At 27.6% G+C, this 27,760-nt stretch overlaps 1 protein-coding gene across 3 annotated transcripts; it reads left to right on the forward strand.

Annotated features, from left to right (window-relative positions):
• LOC111622005 (transmembrane protein 169-like) lies at positions 1-23,338 on the forward strand. 3 transcript variants are annotated; one of them, XM_023364308.1, is made up of 5 exons: positions 1-250; positions 7,371-7,459; positions 15,020-15,106; positions 15,272-15,376; positions 21,870-23,338. In XM_023364308.1, the coding sequence occupies exon 5, from the start codon at positions 21,891-21,893 to the stop codon at positions 22,902-22,904; it is 1,014 nt and encodes a 337-aa protein (XP_023220076.1). In that variant the 5' UTR covers positions 1-250; positions 7,371-7,459; positions 15,020-15,106; positions 15,272-15,376; positions 21,870-21,890; the 3' UTR covers positions 22,905-23,338. The 3 variants fall into 3 exon arrangements, 2 of the variants coding, with proteins under 2 accessions (XP_023220076.1, XP_023220075.1); XR_002756182.1 differs by lacking the exons at positions 15,020-15,106; positions 15,272-15,376; positions 21,870-23,338 and adding exons at positions 8,852-9,009; positions 12,618-12,776; positions 12,865-12,972 and having other exon boundaries at positions 15-250; XM_023364307.1 differs by lacking the exon at positions 15,272-15,376.
• Positions 23,339-27,760: the final 4,422 nt, after the last annotated feature.

The raw sequence follows: 27,760 nt of genomic DNA on the forward strand, positions 1-27,760 counted from the left end.
GATAATAATAGAAATTGACAAATATAAATAAAACACGTGTATATGCTGTCTATTTCCGGCATGGATTATAAATGCCTATTAAGCATTTCTGTCGGCTTTAATTAGAATTAAAATAGCGCTCGAATTACGGAGAAATTGCAGAATAAATGTAAAATTGATATCGTTTTTGTAGACAGTTTGGTAATGTTTAATGACAGAATTCTGTTTGAAATGGGAAGGTGTGGAAAATTAAGTTTTATTACGATAATTGGTAAGATTCTTATTTTATCGTAATGATCTTAATTACTTTAAAATGCTTATTAATTGAGTTATAGCTTAAAGGTACACACAACTGTCAGTAGTGTTTTACTATTGTTTTAGTAAACAACTGGAAGAAAATAGTATTTCAATGTCATGTTTTGTCTTGTGTTGTGCCAGAATTCATATAAATCAATGGAAATTTATCTCTAAGTGATTTATCTCAAAAGTATATTAAGCATTACAATGAAAAGAAATTAAAATGATGATAGTCATTTGAAAAATTGTCATAACAGATGTTAGAATTCTTTATCCATTATCTTAGGTATATTAAAATATATTATAAGAAATGCTTATATGAATTGAATATATTTTTAGTATTGTTTAATGAGATATCTAGTGTGCTTGCCTGTATTTATTCATTTAAAAATATTAGAATTTGCTTTATGTGCATGTAAATATTTTAAATGATTTTTAAATAGGATTTGATCGATGCTACGACATATACTGGTGGTTCTGATGTTTCTTGTGTTGCAAATTCCTAAAACCCCTGCGCCACGATGGGCTTCAGACTACCAGTTGAGAAATGCGGGTATATACTGCACGCTGTATGCATTATGCTATATGCAGGGCCGGGCGGTGCGAGCACAAGGATCCTGCATGATCCAATTCTTGCACAATTTATGAAATTTAAAAATTGATCGTTCATTATTCGCTAAGTTAACTAATTTTCCTAATGTATTTAATGAATGGTGTGTTTACCATTAAAATATTATTTTGTTGTTTGAAACTCTTATTTTTTTATTAAAAGGCCCAGTATGATGATCTTGCACCGGGACCCGCTATTTCTCGTGCCGGCCCTGGCTATATGCATTGTTGTTGCAACTTTAGAAACTATTGAAGAAAATAATTCTTTGTTCAGTATGTTAATTAATATAGCCTATAAAAATTTTTTGCATTAGTGTTATTTGTTTAATTACAATGTCTACTGGTAAATCTAGAGATGTTGAAACTTTGCTCTGTCTGTTCCACTGGGTCCTTGTTTAGATATCTTTCGGGATAAAGCAGCATGTGTTTTCCATTAATTAATATAATGTAGTCTGATTAAAACTCAAATAAGCTCGTTTTTTATCAACAGTTTCTTATAACTGTATAATCAAACATTGTTTCTAGTTTTTCATCATATGATGATAAAATTTGTTTTGAATCATAGTGAGAGTATTTAGAGTGAGAATAGTCAATGAAGATAATAATGATAATAATTATTGTCTTCATTGATTATTTAGGTTATATAAATAAACGATAATTTAGAATATTTATAGCATAAATAAAATTAAAATATTTTTCTGCAGTAATGTACTCGGCAGAAAAAATATTTATTTGTTCTTGCTTAACTTGATTAATTTTTGTAAATTTTTGATATTAGCTTGTAAAATTAGTTTATAGAATGTTATTGTAAAATATGTTTTAAAGTTTAACATTTACTGCTATATAATTTTTTTACAGTATCATTTTAGTCTTTCAAAGTGTCATCTCATACTTATCAGCTAATAAACCATAACAAATTTAATATACATACTTTATTGTGAAATTGTTAGATAAAACATGTTTTAATAAAATGAATTTGTTAGTATTGAACTCTTTTTATATACAGTTATTACAAACTGCTTGTAACAAGTTAATGTTAACTATAGTTAATAAGCTTTTTACTCTTATCAAATAAATATTTTTTAAATAATGTGACCAAAAAGAATATACAGGTATGGGGACACAAAACAGTGTTGATGCCGACTGATTGGTCTGAGACACGTGACGGTTCTAGAACGATTGAACTTTATTTTTTTTTTATACTACAGTATATGGTACAATTCACCAATCTTAAAGAGATGCCACTACAACAGTAAATGTAAGATTATATCACTATGATTTTATATTTACTATTGCTACCCTGGAAGCTTTAAAGTAGAGATAAAGAATTAAACTTCTTATGCATACCAATTAAAAAGCTACCCAGCAGAAATAACTACCTTCCTAACTACAAGGGTGATTATTTTTTCAAGCTCCAATGGTCCATAAAACAAAGACAAGTGTAAGTAACAAAATAAATTTATTACCAAAAGTTAGGTAAAAACATGGTTAATTTTCAACATAATCACCGTGAAGATTGAGGAATTTTTCATATCTGTGGACGAGCTTTTCCATCCCCCATGTCGTAGAATGTTTCCGCCAGTGAATTGAGATGGCCTTAACAACGTTGTTTTGAGATCAGCATTAGTCTCAAACCTCTGCCCTACTAGCCACATTTTCAGTTCAGGAAAGAGGTGGAAGTTTTCACACATTAAAAAGTTCCAAGCTGAGTGGAAGTCTTCACCACCTTAATTTAAACACCCAGAGTATAACCCCAATTTAGCACCAAGTGACTTCCATCTCTTTCCTGAACAGAAAAAGTGGTTAGGAGGCTGGAAGGGCAGAGGTACGAGACTAATGATGATATGACAAATGTCTCAATCTTCATGGTGATTATGTTGATAAGTAACTATGTTTTTACCTAACTTTTGGTAATAAATTTATTTTGTTATTTACACTTGTCTTTTTTTTTATGGACTATCAGAGCGAAAAAAAAACCACCTACGTATATTGACACTTTCTCTGCCACATTGCCTTAATTCTAAAGAAATAAATCAAAATACAGTAATACCCCGAACTTACTCAATAGGTGGGACTGAGCGGTAACCGCGTAAGTCGGGGTATAATTTCGCATATAAATACATACAAATAATTTTTAATTGGGGCCGGAGACTAAAGAAAACAATAATTTAGAAAAAAATGTTTAATAAAATCTTAGATAATACATATATATAACAAATTATTATTACACAATTTTCCACATTTACTTGATTACCACGCCATAATTTTAACATTGTTTCCATCTCAGCGATAATACTGTGANCGCGTAAGTCGGGGTATAATTTCGCATATAAATACATACAAATAATTTTTAATTGGGGCCGGAGACTAAAGAAAACAATAATTTAGAAAAAAATGTTTAATAAAATCTTAGATAATACATATATATAACAAATTATTATTACACAATTTTCCACATTTACTTGATTACCACGCCATAATTTTAACATTGTTTCCATCTCAGCGATAATACTGTGATGTTTACGAATGATGCTTGAATTTAAAGATTGAACATTTTTCACAGCTTTGAGAATTTTTTCTTTGCCTTTTATAATTGTTCTGACCAACAATTCCGGTAGATCAAACTTCTTTGCCGATTCACAAATTTTCATTTTTGTATCGAAGTCTTTAATAATGGATACGTTCGTGAAGTCAAATGAGTTAAACGCATTAGTAACGAATCGTTCGAAAAGTCTAATGAAATAGGAATAACGATGACTTCATTCTCGCTTAACTTGTTCGACTTTACGAACATATCCAATGTTAACTTTACATTCCAAAGATAAAGTTTTTCTTTTCTTGTTTGATGCGGAAGAATTAGTTCTGCTTCGTTTGAATGACATAGTAAGTCTCTCAAGTCTCCGTAGATATAACAAACATAGAAATAAATAACACAAAATAAATTGTAGCTATGTGTCGATTCCGCGCGACACGTCCGAACATGTAAGCTGAACAATAGTGTGGGGGGAGTGAGTAATCAAGGGTTGCGTGGCGCTCAAACAAAAGACGAATCGACGAGATTTGAAAATCGCGTAACTCCGGGTTCGCGTAAGTCGGGGTAGTGTAAGTCGAGGTATTACTGTACTACAAATAATGTACAATCCCATCTGTTGGCAATGAGAACCACTTCAAATATTTATCTATTTTGCAACAACAATGGCAGCTATTTTCAAACATTCTTTTTTTGAGATGATAAACCAAATCATACACCAGATAGTGTTACAATCACTACTGATTTATTACCAGATCCGATGATTTTTCAATGCATTTTGTGATTGAATAATTTTTAAGCGAAAACAGTATAATTTGAAGTTTTGGTAAGGAAAAAAATACAGTGTAGAGTATATGAATTCCTAAAAGAGTATATCTGTCTTAGTGAAAAATTATAAAAATTAGAATGTTCTTTCGGAGTCTTATAAACAAGTATAGAACAAAATCTAGTGACTGTGATCTATAAGATTTGTCATGCAGTTTCAAAGATTTCACTTTAGGAATCTTCTCTAAAGAAATACAAACATTTTTTAAAGGAAAGACGTGATAGGATGAAAGACATCATGTTTCTTCAAAAACTATTACATACAGATGAATAGATTTACTAGAATAAAAAGCTACACACTCATAAATGAAATATAACATAATCCCTTCTGCTGAATCAAGAAAGTGATAAAAAAAAATTTTTTCCGAAGAAACACAATTTCAGGATAAGTTAATATGACCTAACTAAAATGACACAGTTGACAGTTAACACTTTTTATAATAGATAGATACCATGATCAGAAAACATATATATAAAATTGAAAACTAACACTTGGTATTAACTTCATATTTTACCCCATAAACAATCTAACCATTATGTTAAGTTAGATGATTAAGCATATCATTAAAAATTAAGTTTGTATGAAAATTACTAAAATTAGAATAGCATATAAGGTACACTGAATATTAAATTTATTTTTGTTCATTTATTTATAATTACTGATTTAATTTCAAACAAAGTTTAAGAGTGATTGATTTAATTTAAAAATAATTAAATTTAATAAATATAATGTTTTTATTGTTCTGAGAGTCTTATTATATGGTAGAACTTGAACAAGTTTTTCTTATCATTTAAATTATTCTTTTGTAACACAGCAAAATCTTTTCTATTTTGTTTTTTAATTTTTATAATCATTAGCTTAAATGCATTGATGATATTTCCTTTATTTTCCATTTTTATGATTTTTTTCAATATAAAATGGAAAATTTATAAGTGCAATTCAGGTATCAGATAGTTCTTGCCATTTTCCCTGTAATGCATTTTTTATTAAAATTAATAAGGTTGACTTTCTGGATTTATTAAAGTTAAGTGATTACAAATCTGAAAATTTAATTAAATAAATATGACTTATTGTTATTTTTTTATGTCTTCCATGCCTTTTTGCTATGAAAAGGGATATTAAAATAACAAAAAATTTTAATTACTTCAAATGCTCTTAGTCTACTTCAGAAACATGAAATATCAAATTCTAAAAATAAACACACACTAGCGAGGTTGAGGCCGGCGTTTACAACGTGAAAACGTGTACGTTGGACGTTCATCGCCGCCTTTCTGTGAACCTAGAAGTTTAACAATGGCATTTGGAACATCGAGCATGATTCTACTGACGTTCCAAATGCCATTGTTAAACTTCTAGGCTCACAGGAAGGTGACAATGAACGTCCGACGTAAACGTTTTCGCGTTGTAAACGTCGGACGCAACCTCTCTATTAATTATTATTATGCATAGAAATAGCAAATGATTAGATTTTTTTATCTTGATTTTATTAGAAATTGATATTTGAGTTTAAATAAATAATATTTCAAATATTTAGTGTGCTTTACTTGAACGAATATATTTGTTTATATATAAATAGAAAATAAATATTTGAAAACAAACTTATATGATAGGATGAGGATGATCTAGCTACTGTGATTTCATTACTCAGTTCAATTAATGTACTTTTAATAGTGATGAAATTTGAATAACACTAATATTTTTGGTTCAGTTAATGGGCCATCAGGAACATTGTGTTCTTTGCATTCCACCTTCAATTCTCCATGCCTGAGGATGGCTCATTAACTGGACTAAAAATGTTTGCATTATTCAAATATTACCACATTTAAAGGTGCATTAATTATGATAGAATATTTAGTTTCTTATAAAACTAAAATAGAAATTAATTAACTGTTGTTATTTTTGAGTATAACATTAATTTATACATGTATCTATTTTGAGAATTTTGTAGCTTGTGCTTTTGAAACAGATTTATTTTGAAAATGAAACTATCAACATAATAAAAATTATAGTACGAGATTCATGTTAATTCAAACTCAGACAATTCAAATTTACTTTTAATGTGAAGTTGATTGTACTGCTTCCTGTTTTTTGGAACCGACAGCATGTATTAGTAGATTAACATCATCTACCTACTTTTGAAATTTAACAATCAAATTTAAAATTAATTAATTAAAAAAAATTATTTTAATTAAAATTTCAAAACATTGGAAATCAGTTGGCACAAGATTAGGACAATTTATGGTTGTTCTGTGGAATTTGCTTCTCGTGGCTTTCTAATATATTTTTCTGTATTCCATTGAATGCACTACTGTACCTTTGTTTTGTATTTCCCATTGATTAAACATTATTCTGGTTGCCACGTGGTGTTAATGTGTTGTTAAAATCATTTGTTTTTTGTTTTGTAGTATCAGAAATGGTCTCCTTTTAATTCAAACTGTTTAGGTTGTCCCTCTGAGTTCGAATTAACAAGAGTCTAATGTATTTTTCAGTTAAATTTCATTTGATAAAAAAAAGGTTGCTAGGACAAATAAATTTAAACTTAGAAAATTTATTTTAAAAATTCTCACAAGACAATACATAAAATGTCTCTTCAAACTTCATCCCTTTCATGCAGAGGAAGAATTTTAAAATTTTTCATATTGAGGCAGACAACTCCTGATGTGTGTGAATCTTTGAGTCTCACACATCAGGAGTCTCACAACAGGTGAATCTTTGAGTCTCACAACAGTCGACCTTTCTAAAGAAAGGTCGACTGTTGTGAGACTGTTAACTCCTGATGTGTGTGAATTTTCATAATGATTGTTATAGTTTAACTTTACCTTATTTTTGACAGAAGTATTTTATATATTAATCTTCTTAATAGCTATTTTTTAATTAAGGACTTGTCAGACTGCAATTTTCAATGAGGAAGGGTAATAATTGGCCCAAAATGTACATATTGGTTTAATAAAATCTCAGTGAACTTTCTAATTAAAAACTGTGGTCTGATAAGTGTTTAAAATTGATAGAAAATTGAAAATAGTTATTAAGAAGACTAATTAAAATATAGGACAAAAAAGCAAATAATTATAATATTTTATATATGTTGTGTGATAATTTTATTATTTATCAAATAAATTATTTGATTAGCTATCACATTGTTCAAATTGAAGTATAACAAGATAAAGATGATATAAACATATGGATACAAAGCATACATCTATTCTGTACCAAAACTGGTAAGTCTACATTATGTTTTTTATAAATTTTTTTTATTTTTTAATCATATGTTAAATTATTAAGAATTTTATCTAAAACTTATTATTTTATTTGGAAAATGTTCATATAACAATTCTGTTAACATGATATAAAAAATGATTAAATAAAATACAATAACTATATTTAAAATACTGTATAATAAAACAGTTTTTTATGGTAACTTTTTACTATAATCATTACAAATAACATAAATAAATGCTTTATACTTTGGTTGGAAATAAACTCAAATAACAAAAGCCCATGTGCACAAACTTCATTAGACAAAATATGTCTTTATTGTTATTAATATTATAAAAATTAACTTATAACAATTTATTTAAAAAGTAAAGACAAAAACAAGTTTACATAGGGTATATAGAAGAGAACTGCAAGATATGTGCAGATAGAACAGCATTGTTTTTCTTCTCTAGCTCTCTACCAGGCTTTCTCAGTGCTATTCTACATGGCAAGGAAGTAGAATCAGGTGAAAAACTCCAGAGCTTTTTCAAATTTAATTTAACTCTGATTTCATTTCAAATTTTAGTAAATTATATTAAATGTTATATATAATGCATATAGTGCAAAGATAACAAACTCAAATAGACTTGTGTAAAATAAAATTGAGAATGATAATATCATGGGTATAGATCCAAAAGAGGCTAATTTTCAGAAAATGAGTTTTGAAAATTAGACAACAAAACACAAATTTTTTTGTAATTATTTGGAACTTTACATATCTGCTTATGGTCCCAATAGAATGTGTTTAATTTAAGGACACATCCATACAATCGCTATTCGTCAAAAACTGAATATTTACCTTGTTTGTCAGTTTGCAAGCACACATTTACAGTACACATATTCCATTATTTTCCAAGTATCAGTTCATTGCAGAAATGGCAAATGTTTGTCTGAAATCTAGAAAATGGACCATTCTCACATGATAATTTTTGCTTCTGCTTTTATAGTTACAAGTAGTTCATATCTGTTAATGAAAAAATAAACAGCCTAAAAAGGAAGATAGTGGATGATATTACTTCACCAAAGAAAAATGTGAACATTGGGGAGCATCTGTCAGTTCTGTATTGTCGTTATTAACTTATTTCTTTTTTATAGGCTAGGTGTAATTCATTAAATTTTTTAAATAATTATTTGAGAGAATCGTGTGACTTTTGTGTTGAGAAAGAAATTGTGGATGCCTGGCATATTTTGGCTAAATGTGGGCATCTTAAAGTGCTACATGCAGAAATTTTCGGTTGTGAAGTTCTTACCAGAGGGCATGATTCCTCTACTATAAATTTAGCCTTGTTGCTGGTGTTGTTTGGGAGCATCTGTCAGTGCTGTATCTTCGTTATTAACTTATTTCTTTTTTATAGGTAAGTCTTTACTATTATGGCAGTTAATCCGAAAAGAAAGTTGTATTCACCAATCTTCAGGGAAGCAGAGACTAGTAGTAAAAAGAAATCTTTGAAGAGTCACGAGGAGGAAGAATTTGCATATCTTCTGGAAGGAGAAGATTTTAACCTTGAAGAAGGTATACATGTTCTGTTGCGTTTACATTTCTCCATGAATTCTAAGGTTGATGAACTTATTTCTAGGTTAAATTATGTATCCGAATGGTTAAAAAATTTGGACGAAGGTTTGGCTGACTTAGATAATAGATTAGAAACATTAGAAAAATTGGCTGATAAAAACTGTAGTTTAAGTGATCAAAGTAATGTTACGAAAAAGTTTAATGATATTACTCATGAACTTGATTTCTTGGATAACCAACGACGAATAAATAATGTTGTCATTCCGGTTTGGAGGAGGTTCGGGATGAATCTTCTCTAGACACTAAAAAGAAAATAATTGAATTTGCTTCATGAGTTTTACAGATGCCCGACATTAAAATCGGTAGGGCAATGAGAGTGGGAAAGAAAAAAGCCAATATCCCTAGATTAATTATTTGTACTTTTGTTGATTATCACGAAAAAATGTATTTTAAGAAACAAGTTCTGGAGTTAAAACCGGATGGGGTTTATGTAAATGATGACTTCTCTCCTAGAGTGAGAAATATTAGATTTAAGCTTCGGGATTTCGGTAGACAATCAAAACTTTCTGGAGCACGAATGGTAAAAATAGTTTATGATAAAATTATTATTGATGGAACGAAGTACTTTTACAATGTTGATTGTGACCAGGTTAAGCCTATTTCATCCTAGCAACTACCAGATAGGAGTACTTCATTTCTGATTTGGAATTGTGCTGGTTTATTTAATAAACCTGAGTTTTTTTTGGAAGTATTTATTGCAATATGATATTGTATTTCTTTCTGAAACCTGGTATGGTTCTACTAATAGAAATTCGGACTTAACTGATTGTTTGCAAGGTTACAATTTCCATTTTGGAAAGGCTTTTAAGTTACGCACGAAAGGTCGTTACTGTGCAGGCTGGTTATTAGCAATAAGATCCTCTTTTCCCTATGTTGTTGTTTATCAAGATGCTTTTCTAATACTTGTCAAATTTGATGTCGAACTTGGTAATATTTTGGTATGTTTTGTTTATTTTAGGGAAAATGACTGGCAGTCTATTTTTGATACTTTAACTGGTTTAATATTAGATAATAGGAGTGTATTAATTGCCGGTGATTTTAATGCTAGGATTGGATTCAAAAATATAATTTCTGACGCATTTTGCAATTCTTTTGGTTCTTCAATTGTTTGTCCTTTGCATAGGAATTCAAAAGACTTGGTGATCGATTCTTGTGGTAGAAAGTTGCTTCATTTATGTGATGATTTAAATATGATTATTGTTAATGGGAGATGTTTAGGTGATGAAGTGGGTGAATATTCTTTTATTTCTAATCGTGGTTGTTCTGTTATTGATTTGTTCATAGTTTCTCCGTTAGTTTGGAGAGATGTTCTCTTTCTTACGATGGATCAATTTTTGGATTCCGATCATAACCCTTTGATTTTACGACTGGCATGTGGCAATGAAAGATCGGTCTCTTTAGAAAAGAGGCAGAGGATTAATAGGTTATTTTGGGACAAATCTAGAAAGGATAAATTAAGGTTGGCTATGAAGGAAATATGTACCCCGAATAAGTTTGATTCAATGGAAGACTTGAGTAATTGTCTTTTCAGTTTGGCCTGTAAGTGTGGATTTAATATCAGGAGACATAAGAATTCTTTTTCATGGTTCGATTCGGACTGTAGGATGTTAATTAGTGCTAGGAATAGAGCCTGGAGATGTTTTAGGAAGAGTAATGATTCTAATGATCGTTCGCGTTTTGTTATGTTACGAAGTTTGGCGAAGCGGTTGTGCATTGCAAAAAAAAAATTATTTGCTGGTAAAATTCAGAATTGTTTTGGGAAAGATAACAGACTTTTTTGGAATTATTTCCGACATGTTAAGCAGGCTAAGTCTTGTAATTTCAGCTTTATTCCTATTGATGATTGGTTTTATCACTTTTTTAATTTATTTGGTTCCTTGGACCCTTATTTTGCAGATATTTCGATTTTTAATTATTGTAGGAATTGGTATGATGAACTTTTGGACCATGAATTCTCTATAAGTGAGCTTAACTTTGCTCTGAGGAGGTATAAACCAAATAAAGCCCCAGGTTCTGATGGGATCCCAATGGAATTCTGGAATTTTGAGACATTGAGACCAAATCTTTTGAGTCTTTTGATACTAGGATAATACCGGAGTCTTGGAAGACAAGTATTTTAATTCCAATTTTTATGAATGGTAGGAAGGATGTTCCTGGTAAATATAGAGGCATCTGGCTATCATCATGTGTTTCTAAATTGTTTTGTACTATTTTGTATAAAAGACTGACTCGATGGTTAGAAGTTAAAAATATATTGCATGAAATCAGTCAGGATTTTGGGCTAATTATCCACATTGGATAATATTTTTGTTTTGTACACGGTTATTCAGAAAACTTTTTTACGGAAATGTAGGAAAGTGTATACATTTTTTGTTGATTTATCTTCTGCCTTTGATAGAGTTTTTAGGAATTTGCTGTGGTTAAACATGTTGCATTATGGTTTTAGTTATAAATTTGTGTCTTTACTCGTTGCTCTGTATGAAAACTCCTCGTTTATGGTAAGAGTTGGAAGTAACTGTTTGCTGTTAATGCTCTCTAAGACTGGTGTTAAGTAGGGCTGTATTTTGAGCCCAATTTTGTTTAGTATTTTTTTGAACGATCTCTTTGGCATTATTAATTCTTCTGAGGATGGTATAGAAATAAGTGGTTTTCGGATTAAAATATTGGCTTACGCAGATGATATTGTAATTTTATCTGATTCTGTGGTTGGACTTCAAAGATTGATTGATAAATTGGCAGTTTATTTAGATGAAAATGGTTTGAAATTGAATCTGAATAAATCTAACAGTAAGATTGTTGTTTTTTGAAGAGGAGGTAAGAATGCGAGGGCAGATAAATGGTGGTTTAAGGGTTCTCCAATTCAAGTTGTCTCTAATTATAAATATTTGGGTGTTACATTTTCGTCTAATGGTTTATTCCGTATGCATTACATTAATAAGAGAACTCATACTAGATTATTAATGAATAAAATTATTCAGTTAGGGAGGTCTGCCAAATTACGTAATCTGACTGATTATTTATGTTTATTGAAAACTGTGGTGTTGCCCTCTTTGTTATGTGCTTCAGAGATTTGGGGTTTTAACTTATCCAATGGCGATGGTATACAGACTGAATTCATTAAAAACTTATTTTATTTACTACATTGTACACCAGGGTATTTAATTATGATGGAATGTGCCTTGACTCCTATAAAATTTATAATATTTAGTAGGATAAGAAATTGGATTACTAGAATTTCTAATCTTGATGACTATCGTCTGAGTAAGGTTTGCTTGAAATTTATACTTGGTAAAAAGTCTATTGACTGGACACGTTATTTTATTGATACTTGTAATAATCATGGTATTAATCTTATTAATGATGATTTGAATTTAATGGACTGGTCTCTTCTCCTTGTTAACATTTTTGATAATTTTTTATATAATATTAATGAAAAAATAAATAATAGCGTATATAATTGTTGGTATGAGGATTTAAATGTCACTTTTTTTGATAATTCTTTATATAATCAAGATGTTTCCCTTAATATTTTGTCTTTATTTATACAGGCTAGGTGTAATTCATTAAATTTTTTAAATAATCATTTGAGAGAATCGTGTTGACTTTTGTGTTGAGAAAGAAATTGTGGATGCCTGGCATATTTTGGCTAAATGTGGGCGTCTTAAAGTGCTACGTGCAGAAATTTTCAGTTGTGAAGTTCTTACCAGGTCTTTATTTCTTAAAATTATATCGGTACCATGTTATCAATTTAAAGTGTTTTGTTTTCTAAGAAAATCTGTTGATCTTTTGTTTTAGGGGGTGTGATTCCTCTACTATAAATTTAGCCTTGTTGCTGGTGTTGTTTGGGAGCATCTGCCAGTGCTGTATCTTTGTTATTAACTTATTTCTTTTTTATAGGTAAGAAATTTGCTTATTTTTGATTGTTTTATTTTTATTTATTGGTTTTTTGAATTTTATTGACAGATGCTCCCAAACTTTAACTTTAACTAATTATTACATTTGATTTTTAAATCTTTAATTTATATCTGAATTGTTATTTATTTAATTTATTATTGTATAATCTGTTTGTGATCTTATGTTCATTGTGTCTGTGTTGTTCTTTGGGAGATGGTTTTGCTTCCCACATCAAGGAGTGTATCCAGTATGCGTAATAAAATAATAATAATAAATAAGAAAAATGTAAACATGAAAAAGAAAGCAATTTAAAAAAAAAACACAATAAGTCTATATAGAAAAAAATAAAATGAATATTTAATTAAACCAAATCAAAAAAATAAACTAAATTCAGAAATAAAAGACTAGATCTAGTTTAAAAAAAGACTAAAATAGCAATACTAATGACCAAAAACAAGAAAATACACAAACGTGTTGGGGCAAACATTTGTCTCCTTTGATTTGGCACAATTTACCAATAAGAATCAAAAATGAATACCGAACATTCATCATGAGTAAACCATCCATGCTGCTTGGTATCTGCCAAATGTTTGCTTGGCATTTGGCAAATAGCAAATGTTGGACATGCCCTAATAGGAACACTCTATTACTGAAAAATTGCAAAATTTAGTTAGCTGCTTGTGGTTCTATATCCATGATATGATATATGATGCATGCCACATGAATTTTAAAGATGAGACAGAGGTTAAATTTTGAAAAATGTTAAAGCGTAAATCTAAGCATACTCTGTACAATAGGTCATGGAACCTTGTTGACATTGAAGAAATTTAAAAAAATAAATAAAAAATATTTGCAGAACTTTTTTAACTGATAGTTTATTTTTCGGCTGACTAGTAAATAGGCATTTAAGAACAAATAAATGTAAAAATATATTGAAGATACAAAAATGTCTTCATTATTCTATTGTTTACAATCAACAGTGACAATCCAAAAACAGTTTTTACTTACAGAAACATCATTTTATTTGAGGCTATATGTCTGTAAAAAATATAAAATGGTTAAAAATATCCTCTGGTAACAATACCATAATTCACAACCATCATTGATTAAAATTAAAAAAGGATCAATGGTAATTTTAATCAATGATTGTTGTGAACTATGGAATTATGGCATTTTTGCTGGATGATACTTTTGGATTGTCACTGATGATTATAAACAGCAGAATGATGAAGACATTTTGTATCTTCAATATATTTTTATGTAAATACTATTGGCCATATTTTAATTATAACCAACAAATATATATGTTACTAGTACCACTAAAACAAAGTCCAAACTGACAATGTCTAGAACCTCCTTTTTTCACTCTTGTATACAATGATGATCTTTTCGTGACCACCTCTTGTTAATAATGTACTTGTAATTAATGGATGGCATCTTGTAAATTTTAAATAAACATTATTTTTGTTAATAGATTATTTGTATATTAGCAAAATTCTCTTGTGTCCCTGTATTCTCTATCTCAGGTAAGTTGGTTAGTAATAATCTTTATTACATATTTCAAATCTGTATAAATGTAAAAATATACATGCTACTTTGACAAATTTAAATTTTTATTTATTTATTTATTTATTTATTTAAATATAAAATATGATTACAAAATTATAAAACAATTATTATATTAATAATGATGCAGACATATGTTTTGTCTAATAACATTTTACATGCTTGGGCTTTTATATATACATATATATATAATAGACTTTTGTCTTCATGAGCTTTTGTGTGTTGCAGTTCTGTCTTCGGACTTTTGGCTTGTTGGCCTTTGTCATTTGAGTTTTTGCCTTGGAATTGTTTTAAATAATAATGCTTATTATTTAATAAGCATCATTATAAGCTAATATCCTGATGATGAACTGAGAGACTTGAAAGTACTCAGTTGTTGTTAATTTATAGTGTTTTAGTTGAATTGTTCAATAAAATAGTACTTTATGCATTTTTATTTTTTTACTTTTAATCATTTTAAAAGTATCTTGTAAATGTAATGTCTTTTCAGGCAGTGGACAACATAAATTCTTAATCTTTAAAAATTGCTCTTATTTCCTCTTTCTAAGCAAGGATTACAACAAAAAATATTTTTTAGGTAAGCATAATTATTTATTTTTTCAATGTATTTGATCAGTAGAAGTTTAAAATCATAAAAATACATTTAAAATGTTTTATAAACAATTAATTAAAAGACTTATCTTTGAATTGATTAAATCTTAACACCATACTATAAAAATAGAAATCCAAACTTCATTTTCAGGTAGCTGAATCACAAATAGATCATCATCAGAAGACATCTGATGATAACCTATAGAATTTAGGTTGAAAACATTTGTGATGATAAATATTTCTCAGCAAGCATAAGGTTGTTACAAACATTTTTAATGCTATTTAGCTGTTTACTATTATATAATATGAAATTAATCATGAACAATATGTGTTTTATGATATTTATACTTAAAATTGAAATTATTTTATACATAACATAAAATTTATTGTATTTACTCGAATGTAGGATGTATTTTTTTAGATTTTTAGTATATCTGAAAATAGGCTGCATCTTAAATTCAATGCAATGTATCATAATTAGTGACATATCTTATTTCTTTGTTGGTAATTCTGTACTATCATTTTAATGATTTACTAGACCAATATTTTATAATAGAAAATATTTAAGAGATCAACATAGCTCAATCTTGTTAAGTCTATTATGGAAACATTGTAAGTACTTGGATGAAAATTCCAGAAAAAGTTGTTCATTATTCTTTCAAGAAATGTTGCATTTCCGATGCTGATTATGACTGCATGTGAACATGAAATCCAATGTTGATTAGCATAGTTTTCATTTACTAAAACTAATACTCAGGAACTTGACTAAAACGACAACATCATATGTTTTACATTTGCATGAAGCTCTCTTTCTCATTACTGAAAATAATTACTTTCAATTCAATGGAAAAATATATAAAACAGACACAGGGAGTACCTATGGGTTCCCCATTATCATCTATTTCGGCAGAGCTTATTATGAGGAACATAGAACATTGTATTTTCAATGCTCCCTTGACCATCCAATATCCAATTATGTATCTACAATATGTTGATGATGTGCTAATTGCGTTGGAAGGTTCTATTGAAGACTTAGAGCAATTTATTCAATTGTTGACCTCTGTTTATCCTTCGATCATGTTCACTGTAGAGGAAGAACAAAATGCCAGAATCTCATTCTTAGATCTATAAATTCATATGTCTCCTGATCTTTTATTTTCTGTCCATCATAGAAACAACAAAGCACCACAAATTATCCCCGCTACAGCCTTACAACCATTAAACTTTGTGAATTCTGCTATATCTTCCCTTATACGGAGGCATTCCTTCTCTCTTCCACCCAAGCACTATTAGATAAAGAATTACTAATCATTAAAAGATCAATGCAAAAAGCTGGATATTCTCTCTCTAAATTTCATTATTTTCAGAATTGAATCAAAAATAAGCTATTTCCGCTGTCATTTCTTAGTAACAAAGAGAATCTAAAAATAGCACATCCTCCAATACCATATTTAGGCCCTATCTCTCTAAAAATAGTACATCTTTTTAGAAAGATAGGCTTAGTTTTACCGATAACCCCACAACTGACCCCAAGAAGACTGTTATGCAATGACAGAGATATATTTCAATTGAATCAAAAATCTAGGATCTATCAAATTCCACCAAAACATGCTCTGTCAGGAGAAAAAACTAGCTACAAGGGGCCACAGCCAGAATGTTATATTCTCACATCTTAGAACATCAGGAAGACATCAGAATAGTGGCGTAGCATAGTGGGGCGGCAGGGGCGACCTTCCTGGGCAGCACTTTTAGGGGGTAACAAAATTTCACAATAAATAATAATAATATCTTGTAAAAATATGAACCATTTCATTTCATATTTTTGTCACACCTACGATTCTGACCGATTGAAATGAGCATGGAATTTTTCATTACTTATTCTGTGACAAAACTGAATTTTAGTCTTTTAAATTGAGATACCTAAATAAAGGAGTAGCGAAATTTTCCTCCGCCCTAGGCAGCTGACACCCACGCTACGCCACTGCATCAGAAACAGTAGAGCATCAATGGAATTAGCAAAAAAGTGCTTGACTGTCATGCTTTATTAGTCACTCTGGGCCCAAACAAAATTACTCAAATGGTGCAATAATCGGAAAGAATTATTTATTTGGGAGAGCCTCTACAAAACAGCTATAACACCCTGCAACATCCGAGTTCTTGAAATCCCACAATTATGGGTTAAATTATTCAAACAATTCAGTCAACAGTTTTAATTCCTTTTTTTGCATAAACAGGTTTGGTTTTGCTATTGCGCGCTATGTAATCTTGGGAAATTACACCACTTGTTATTACCTTATATTTTTAGAACATTGTTTTTATTCAAATTCATTTTATATTCCATTCACATGTTATATTTAATTTCAAATATTGTTCGAAAATGTAAAATTCGATAGCTGTTGTATTCGATATTTGCCTGATGATGGTAACTTTATGCTACTGAAAGTACTAGCGAACATTTTCATACGCTAAAAGTTGATATTGGTAATGCCACAACGCTTAAGTATAGTTATTATATATTATGATTTAATCACAAACATAGAATGAATGCATCTTTGTGCAAAAATAACATAGTAGTATTAAAATATTAATTTGCTTAGAAATGAATATAACGGCTTTTTTGCTTATACCAGGCATGGCCAACATACAGCCCGTGGGCCAGATCCGGCCTGTCTAATGAATTTATGTGGCTTGTGATCAATCTTTCAATATTAGCTACTGAAATCCGAATAGCTCTATGAAAAATTCTGACGCTTAAAAATAAAACGAAAAGGTCAACAACTCACTGTACGTTTAGAGTTAACCTCCATTACAAATTCCAGCGTAGAATGTTGGTAAAGCATGATAATGTGAAAAATGTATCTGTAATCTCTATGTACAATTTAGTGTCTACAGGCTGACACCACAATGAGATCTCTCATCACCTCAAAATCTTTCTAGGGCAGCCTCTGGTTTGGCCCGTGGAAAAAATTCTTTTTCCAATTTGGTCCAGGGGCATAAACTGTTGGCCACCCCTGGCTTATACCGATGATATTTTTGTACTTAGACAGAAAAAATTTTTCATTTCTTAAAAGAAAAGTGTCATTTGAAATGTTTAAATTTAATTTATGCATAAATTGATCTTTATAAAGTCAAAATTTAGTGATAAGTGTATAAAATTTTTCTCGATTATATTGTACATTTCTATAGGAAAAGTAAACAACTGACTTTCTTTAAAGAAATTGTGAGATTTATTTAAGATTAAATGCTGTCATATTTATTTAATTTCATTATCACAAATCACATACTTAATACAAATGCTAAAATTGAAATAATTTGTGATTAGAATATTGTTAGTCTTAACAAATTTGCAGTTTCTTTTTTCAAAATTATTATGTAAGAGTTATTAATGAGAGATTATACTATTTTTAACATTTTATTATTAAATATTTTTTATAGGCAAGATTCTTAGCATTAATAAAACATATAAAGTCGACCCCCCATAACACTGTTGATAATTCTGTTTTATATGAATTCCATGTTGTAGAAGTCACTTAGATTTTACAAATACGCGAGCCATTCACAGTCCGGTACATGTATTTGTAAAATATAAGTGACTCATACAACATGGAATTCATATAAAACGGAATTATCGACAGTGTTACAGGGGTAATAAACAATAAACAAAAATTAAAAAGCAAAATTTAACTTTTAGAAGTTTAGAAAATCATTTAAACTTTAAAATTAATATTAAATCTGGAATGTTCTTGCATTAGATTCTGAAATCACTTAATCTAAAATTAAATTTTTTGATTTCTCTAAAGAAATTCTCTGTAATTTAAAGAACTTGTGTTTTTTTTTAATAGAATGTTTTGTTAAATAAAGCATGTCTTCTTAAATATTTGTTCCTTAATCTTTTTATGAAGATAAAATAAAATAAACTTATAAGGCTCTTTATTTGAACAAGTTTAAAGATGATAGAATTCAATAGAAATTTATACATCTAAAACTTATACATTGTTTATTTTATTTTATGACAAAATTAACATATTTAAAGACACAGTTATCTATTACTCTATTTAACAAGCATAAGAAAAGAGTTAATCTTTTTTTTAAATTTTTTTTTTTTTGCTTTTCCTGTAATGCATGCTTTACACTTTTTCATTCAGTATTGGATGTCAGCCAGTCACTTTGTGCAGATAGCATGATATAGAAATTAAATTCATATTGCTTGACTTATTTTTCATATTATTGAAATTTTGAATATATTTTCTCTTTTCATGGAAAGAAAATATCAATAAAATCTGTTGAGTTATTGTCTTATTGTCAATAATATTAACATGTTCTTCTGAAATTAAAAACATTTATATTAATCTATCATCTGGCATAGTGTCTTTCAATTTTTTAAGAATGAATTAAAATAAAATATTGTAATCCTAATGTATTAATAAGATTTATCATAATTTTGTCTAATTTTTGCTCACTATTCTGAAATAAAAGTTTAAGCAAAAGTCAAAAATAACAAGCATGTTGTTGTTGGAAAAGTCTAAATTTGTATTTGTTGCTTACACACTAATGTAAGCACTTTCCTGTTAATTCTTCTGTTTTCTTTTATAAACAGTTTCCTTATTACACAGTTTCCCACAATTCATAAAAAAATTCTTGCATTTGAATATTAATATCTAGCAAATGTATCTAATATTTTCACAATAATAATAAACTCACTAGTTGTTTCTTCTGTGTCAAAGTTTTCCATTTTTGATTCTTGTTTATACTTTTATCTCTAAATAATGAGTGACAATATTAGATAGATGATTGTAAACCTTATTGATATTCCATAATTATAATATTTTATTGCTGTTCATTCTTAACAAATTAGGCAGCACTCCTTATAAATGATGGTCTTTCTTCTCTATCATTCTTTTCTCTGTCTTAGGAATGTCATTATTAATAATGAGAATAATACCATCATTTTCATGGATTTCAAGATTTACAATTGTGTTTAAATGAAGTGATCCACTACATTTTTTTCTGCAGTTTAGCCTTTTTTTGTTTTACAATTCAGCTGAATCAGAATTTCAACACAAGATAAAATTTATTATGTCCAAAACAATACAAGAAATGTTAAACTTTGTAAACTAAAAACAACTTACAAACAAATTTATTCATTCAATATATACTTTTTTATTCCTTCCTCCAAATCTTTCTATAAGTTTAAATCATTATTTATTTGTGAATTATTTATTATAGATTTTATTATTTATTTTTGTGTCCATACTTTCAGAACTCACAGTTTGAATTTAAAAATTATGATTGCATAAACAGTAGAAAAATCTACCATAGTATATCCTCCCTTTTAGCTAAATGCTACTTATTTGTGTAATTTACTTTTATTACATTAATTTTGTTTTAGAATTTATTTCTATTTAAAATTTTTTAAATATTAAAAAAATGTTCCTATACAGATGATAAAATTTTTAAATCTTGAATGATATTAAAAAATAAAAGTTTCTATAAGCAGCTTAAATTTTTCCTTAATTTTCAGTTCATTTCAAATGATATGGGATGTTATTTATAGATGAAAAAAATTAACAGATGAAATGACTAATACTTTTTTATTATTTATGATGATATAGTTTAAGATTTCATTCAAAAAAAATAACATGAAATGAAATAAAGCTAATCAGAAATAAAAGAAAACATGTACTGTACATCCCGAAGCAAGTAAAATAATGTTTTAAATTATCATCATTCTAATAATTAATTATAGGAGAGAATTAATTAGTTAGGAATTAAACAACAAGAAATTCTAAACTTCTTGTAGAAAAAATATTTTCTAACTGCTGAGAAGAGAATCATTGAATCATCTAGAAGATAATGATTATAAATGAAGAAAATACCATAGAATTTGTATAAATTAGTTTGAAGATTGAATCAAAAATAGTGAAAAATTTTATTTTGATTAAAATAAAACATCAGAATAGAAGATATAGTTATATTAATTATTTATTATTCATTTATGTTATCTTTTAATATGAAAATTTTACATCTCTTATGTTTTTACATTTCATTTATGTTCTAGAATTACATTTAGTTTTGATTGATGCTAAATTATTTCATTATTATTATAATAGAAATGAAAAATAGGAATATATGATTGATCCAAATACATTACATTAAATAAATTACATTAAAAACACAGAAGAAAAATAGAAAAAATAAAACAGTTTTAATGGTGAGAGCTACAATTTTTGAACTATTTTGTGAGATTTCAGATGTCAACATCTTTATGATGTTAATAATCTATGTTTTAAATATTAAGTATAGCCATTCAATTAAATTTATCATATAACTTTATATTTCTTATGAATATTATTTCATGAATTTGTTTTATAAACAAGGCAAACAAAACCAATTTTTAACACAAAAATTATGAGAAAGTGAATGTTTTCAACAATGTTAAATGAGCATCTTCAGGCTAACTAATCTTTGCAGCTGTTAAAAGAAGGGGATATCCAAATACCCTTGTTTGGAGACCCTTGATTTACATTAAAAAGAGTGAATTGATGAATTCTTAGTTATTATAATTTTAATGTCATACATTTTATTTTGTAGCAAATTATATACATGCTTCTGAATAAAAACAACTTTATTCTTTGTTTTCCAATTGATAACTTTTTAGTATATAAATTAATAAATTTATTGGATTTGTTATATTTATTTAAAGTTTTTGTCACATTATAATTATAAATTTTGCTTAAATCTTTTTATAGTGCTTTTGATTTGTATCACAAATGGAAATGATTGAGAAGCCATTTGCATTTGTACCACCGCGTAAAAGGGGAAGTAGATCATCTTTAAAATCAAGTAATGATAATATCTTCATTTCTATTGAAACTCCTGTTCCATCACCAAATCCACAAAATGCAAAAATAGATCATAAAGTAAGTAGAAGATTGCACCATTCAAATGACAATCTATCAGAACATAATTATACATCACATTCTGTTCCACACCATACAAGAAAACATCCTTCACCACATGGTAACAAACCTTTTCAGAAGGTATCCCCTATACATGACCAGGTATCCCCTATACATGAAGAGAAAGCACAACAAAATATTGGTTCTAGTGATGATAGCATACATATCAGTGAAGGAGGACAAGGTGATGATCTTACAACAGAAAGGTCTGCATTGAATAAGAGACCTTACGGTTCACGGCCAAATGGACTTAGTTACGTAACAATGACTGGCACTATAAAAAGAGGAAAGAAGAAAGGCCAAACAATGGACATGAAAGTTCACATTTCAAAGGAAGAATTAGATGAATTAGAACATAGTATAATATCTCATCAGAAAGAAGAAGAGACAGATTGTTTTTTTGGCCTTCAAAAAGGACCTCATATCACTGTTTTTTCTCTTATTTTAGTTCCAGCCATTTTTGTTCTCTCAGGTTGTTATTCATTTTATGTTGGTACCATGACGTGGTATAACATGTTGGTGTATTTTAGTGAAAAAAGAACACTAGCACACAAAATATTTCTCAGTCCATTGCTTATTATCTTCTATCCTTTTCTTATTATAATATCTACTTTAGGTTTAGGAGTTTATGCAGCTTTTGTGCAAATATCTTGGCATTTTGATAAATGGAGAAGGGAAGTGCAAGATTGGGAAAAAGGATTCTATGGTTGGATTTGTTGCATACTTTGTTTAGAAGATTGCTCTCCTTATGAAGTTGTTATTCTAACAGAAATCCAACCTGGAACTGATGGCGAGAAACCTAAAGTAGCTGACACAGCATTATGAAACATTCTACTTTAAATTCTTCTAGCATTATTTTGAAACTAAGTTTTAAGCATTATTTTGAAACATTAGGTGTAACTAAGTGATTTTTTAAAATCAATATTGTAATGTCTTCATTAAAATTTCAGAATTATAAAATTTTACTTAAAAAAAATTGGTCCAGACACTGTACAAAATGTGATCTGTCATTCCCAAGAATGCACATAATGGATTTCTCTCAACTTTATAAAACCAGTCAGTTATCAAATAATTTAAATGCAAAAGTAATTAAATATAAAATTTTATCAAGTGGAAGTTATTAGGATGTTACAATGACAGATTACCCATTACTGATTTTGTGATTACCAAAAACCTCTTTACTATAAATATATTTTGAAAACATTCCTATTTTTTAATACCACTATTAAAATTTTTAATAAGCTATTCATTTTTTATACTATTTTATTAATTATATATATATATTTATATATCTTAAATTAATTTTGTTAAAAATATTTTCACTTTTAATTTTTATAAACTTTGTCAAGAAATAGTTTTAATAGCTTTGTCAGGTGATTAAAATATTTTGGGGGATACAGTAAAAATTAATTTATATGCAGTATAGTAAAGATAATTTACTAGCAAGTTTTTAATTATTTTTAAAATTTTAAATAAATTAAATGCATAAAACCAAATCCACAATAATTTTCCCAAAGTTTGATTGTTTATTGAACTGTAATATTTTTAAACATGTAGATTCAATAAAACTTTCAAACATAAATATTTAATGTTCAATTCAAAATTGACTATAAATATTATAAATTTTATTTATAGATGCTTAATACATTAAACTTAAAATTTATTTGAAGAATAGAAAAAAATGAACAGGTGTATTGTATATAAGCATGAAAATAAATACATTTAATAACTAGTTAAATGTCTACAGAAAGTTTGTGGCTTTGGTTTTATTAGATTATGTAATTAATAAATATAGTTATTACTATTCCAAAAATTACTGCAAATATAGTTAATTTATAAACTATTATATCTACTGATTCCTACACAAATTATTAATAGAAAAATTAACCAGTTGTTTTATATAATTTTAATATTACAAAAACTTAGTTATTTGATAGCTATATTTTAAAATGTGATGACAAAAATAGGCTATGCATAACATTACAGATATTCTAAATTTTTAATTTGCTTAATTTTAATTTTTTAATGTGAATATTATTTCCTATTATCTGTTTAGTGGAAAAACAAAAACAGTTTTATTAGAAATTCTATTATAATTCATTAAGGTTCAAAAATGTTTACCCTGATTGGTAGTTATGTGCAAATTATTAATTCTGGAGTGATGAATGAATGAATGTATTTGTAATCTGCATAATTCTTTCATGAATTATCTTTGGTCAAGAGAAACTGTGAATATAGTTCTTCAGTTGGTTCTATCACAAATGATCATTAACAAAACTCTAATAGATTACAAACATAATATATGCACCTATTTGAATAACTTTCTATTAGATAAAATATTTAAATGGTGTTTTTTTATATTTTGAAAATGATGTAATAAATGCATGAAGCAGGTGTGTCATAATCATTTCAAATAATTTTGTATAAAATTTTACAAAATATGTGACTTCATATTAAAAACTTTAATTTCATGATTACTAAACATTCATAAGATAGTTTTATTTAGTCTCATTTGAATAAAAAGTTATTAAAATTTCTTAAAATATAAATTTAAATGTGAGAATGGCTTGCAACTTTAATTTTTGTGGCCAATCATATCAAAACATAAAGCAATTTCTGGGTGGTTTTATGTATTCAGAAGGCCATTTATAGACTAATGCATATTTTCATTTTATTATTAAATACTATTCATTGACATCAATAATATTGCATGCTATATTATAAATGTATGTTTCATTCGGCAATGATTATGACAGATTTTGTAGAAATGCTGCATAAGCAAACAGTAATAAAAATATTCTATGAAACAGCAATCTAACTAGCCATTTCACTTACCTTGCTAAGTAGCAAATAAAAATTCAATGTGTTATGTTTTTTTATTAGATCTGTTTAAAACTTAGAAATTGTGACATCACAAAAGCTATGTTTCGCTTATTTTTATCATCATAATCTAAATCTATACAGTAGAGCATCGATTATCCGACCCCCGATTAACCGTCACATCGATTAACCGACCGTTCCAGTTGGAAAATTTCAAATGTCTGCTAGTGATGTGGCATTACAATATTCGGCTATGTTTTGGCTACTTTAATATTATTTTTGTTAAATTTTTGCGTGTTTTAGATGGCATCAACAGCTCGACCATTGAAGGAAGGCCAATATTTAAACGAGACTTAATTTTCTAATTATGAGTGATTGTTTGTTTCGTGAGCAATAAAATAATTTAAAAATAATTTTTAACGATACAGTAGTGACAATAATTATTTAAAAAAAAACATTATTAGGCTAAACATTGATGAAAATTCAATGCAAAGTTGGTTAATAGCGANTAAAAATAATTTTTAACGATACAGTAGTGACAATAATTATTTAAAAAAAAACATTGTTAGGCTAAACATTGATGAAAATTCAACGCAAAGTTGGTTAATAGCGATATACTAATAAACTAATTACATGGGATATACTAATATCCTAATATACTATACTAATAATGTATTTTCTCCTTTTCGATTATCCGATTTTTTCAGCTATCCGACCAATCTGAGTCCCCAATTGAGTCGGATAATCGATGCTCTACTGTAGTTGTTAAATGATTAGTCTTATGAAATATTTTTAGTCTAAGTTATATGGGAAAAAAACATGTTAATGTTGTCTTAAAAATATCAGAAGTATCTTGTAAATATTAATCAATAGTGAGCAATACCAGTGCCAATAGATAAAATTTCATAATTTAATGAGTTTCTGAAATATAATAGAAAACTAATTATTCTTATAACCAAATTTCTATTGTAATGCATTCGTATCTGTTCTTTGTGATAGTTTCGAAAGCTATTTAATAATGTCGAGATCTATAAAATTTGTGAAAAACATCCAAATTTATGAAACATTAAGTCTGAAGATTTAATGCACGTAGATAATAGTATATAAATTATTATAAATAAGAAATACTTTAATGATATTAATGAAAAAAATGACAATAACCTTGATATTAAAATATTGCAAATAGTTAAAGCCATGTCACCAAATATTATAGTGTTGCAGATTAAAGTTTTATAGGTTTATCTTATATTGAGAGAATATTTTAATATACATAGAAAATTCATAGAAAATTCAAGGTAATACTTCATACTTCTTTAAAATTAATCTTTTCCAGTTAGAATAATCTGTTTACTGGATTTATGTATCTATTTAAATACACTTATAAATTTCATAAAAGTACTTATATATATATATCCATTGATATATATATATCAATGGAAAATGGTATTGATTCTGACTTGCACTTGATAATTATAGACTAACTAGACCAATTTTAAAACTGATAATATTTTCATTTCTATTATTAGAGAAAAAATGAATTTCTATCAAATATAAGCATTGTAAATCGGTAATTTTTCAATAATGAATTTCTAAATTAATGTAATTTAATAGACAAATTTTGTAATTTCAGAAAGAACAACTCAAAATAAACTTAAACTTGACTTTCGATATTTATATTATCGAGTATAAATATAAAATTAATGTTTTAAACAATGACTGATTTCATTTTGTATTTTATAGTTTTATTTTTGTCTGATGTAAATGCAACAATAGAAATCTTAAATATTTGTTAATTGTTATGTTTGTTTGAAATTGTTCTCATATTGATGTTAGAATCATCCATTATTTATATTAGAGTCGACTTTTTTCTAAAACAACTTTTATAGTTTCTTGTTATCTATAACTTTATAGTGTTAAGTTATTTGTTAAGTTTAAAGCTTGTTTTCTTATATATAATTTCAAGAGTTAAAAATTGGTTTGATATTTCTTGTTCTTGATTGTCGTTGACATTAACAAAAAAAATATTGCATATGAAACACTTAAATAAAACTGTTATTTTTAACTTGATATCAATATGTTGCATGATTAATTTTGGTCTAGAAAAGAAATGATTGCTAGTTATTAGATACCTTTAAATTATCATTCAAATTTATTTTAAGATAAATCTTTTTAACTTTACTCTGCATCACTCTGATAAATTTTACATAAAATCAACATTTTGTAAAATGAAATAATGACCTTTTTATGTATTTTTTTATTTTGTATGAATGATTTTATAATTAAGCATTCATTATGTATAGGATAATGCCATGTAATTTCTCTTATTTCATTAATTTTTTTATTAGATATTTCTTAGGATTTGGTTAGAATAATCAAATGTGGAATGAGATCAAAAGACAACTTAGTTTATTACTTTAGAAACATGTAGTTAAAAAAATTTAGATGATATACAGAACAATTTACAAGAAACTGGCAAATCAGACATTTGTTTGTCATCATCCAAAAACCAGAGAGTCTTTATAGTTACAACATGAATTTCATTTTAAAATCATAATTATATTTACTCAATCAGAATAAATACATTATCTGTTAAACTGACTTTAAAAATTTATTCTAATTTTGACAGATTACCTGTGATAGATGATTATAATTAATTTTATACACATTTTAATTACATTGATATATAAGTAAAAATGTTCTGTAATCTCTGAATTTATATTATTTACCACTTTTTAAAAAACTATGTATTTTTAATAACTGTTTTAACATAAAGATTTATTTTAAGTGTAATCCTGAAATTTTAAAAATGATCTAATTAATGCTGTATTTGTTATAATTCAAAATTTAGCCTATTTATATAG

This window comes from Centruroides sculpturatus, unplaced genomic scaffold (assembly GCF_000671375.1).
Source record: "Centruroides sculpturatus isolate CEXI.00-Female unplaced genomic scaffold, Cexi_2.0 scaffold268, whole genome shotgun sequence".
Classification (NCBI taxonomy): domain Eukaryota; kingdom Metazoa; phylum Arthropoda; class Arachnida; order Scorpiones; family Buthidae; genus Centruroides; species Centruroides sculpturatus.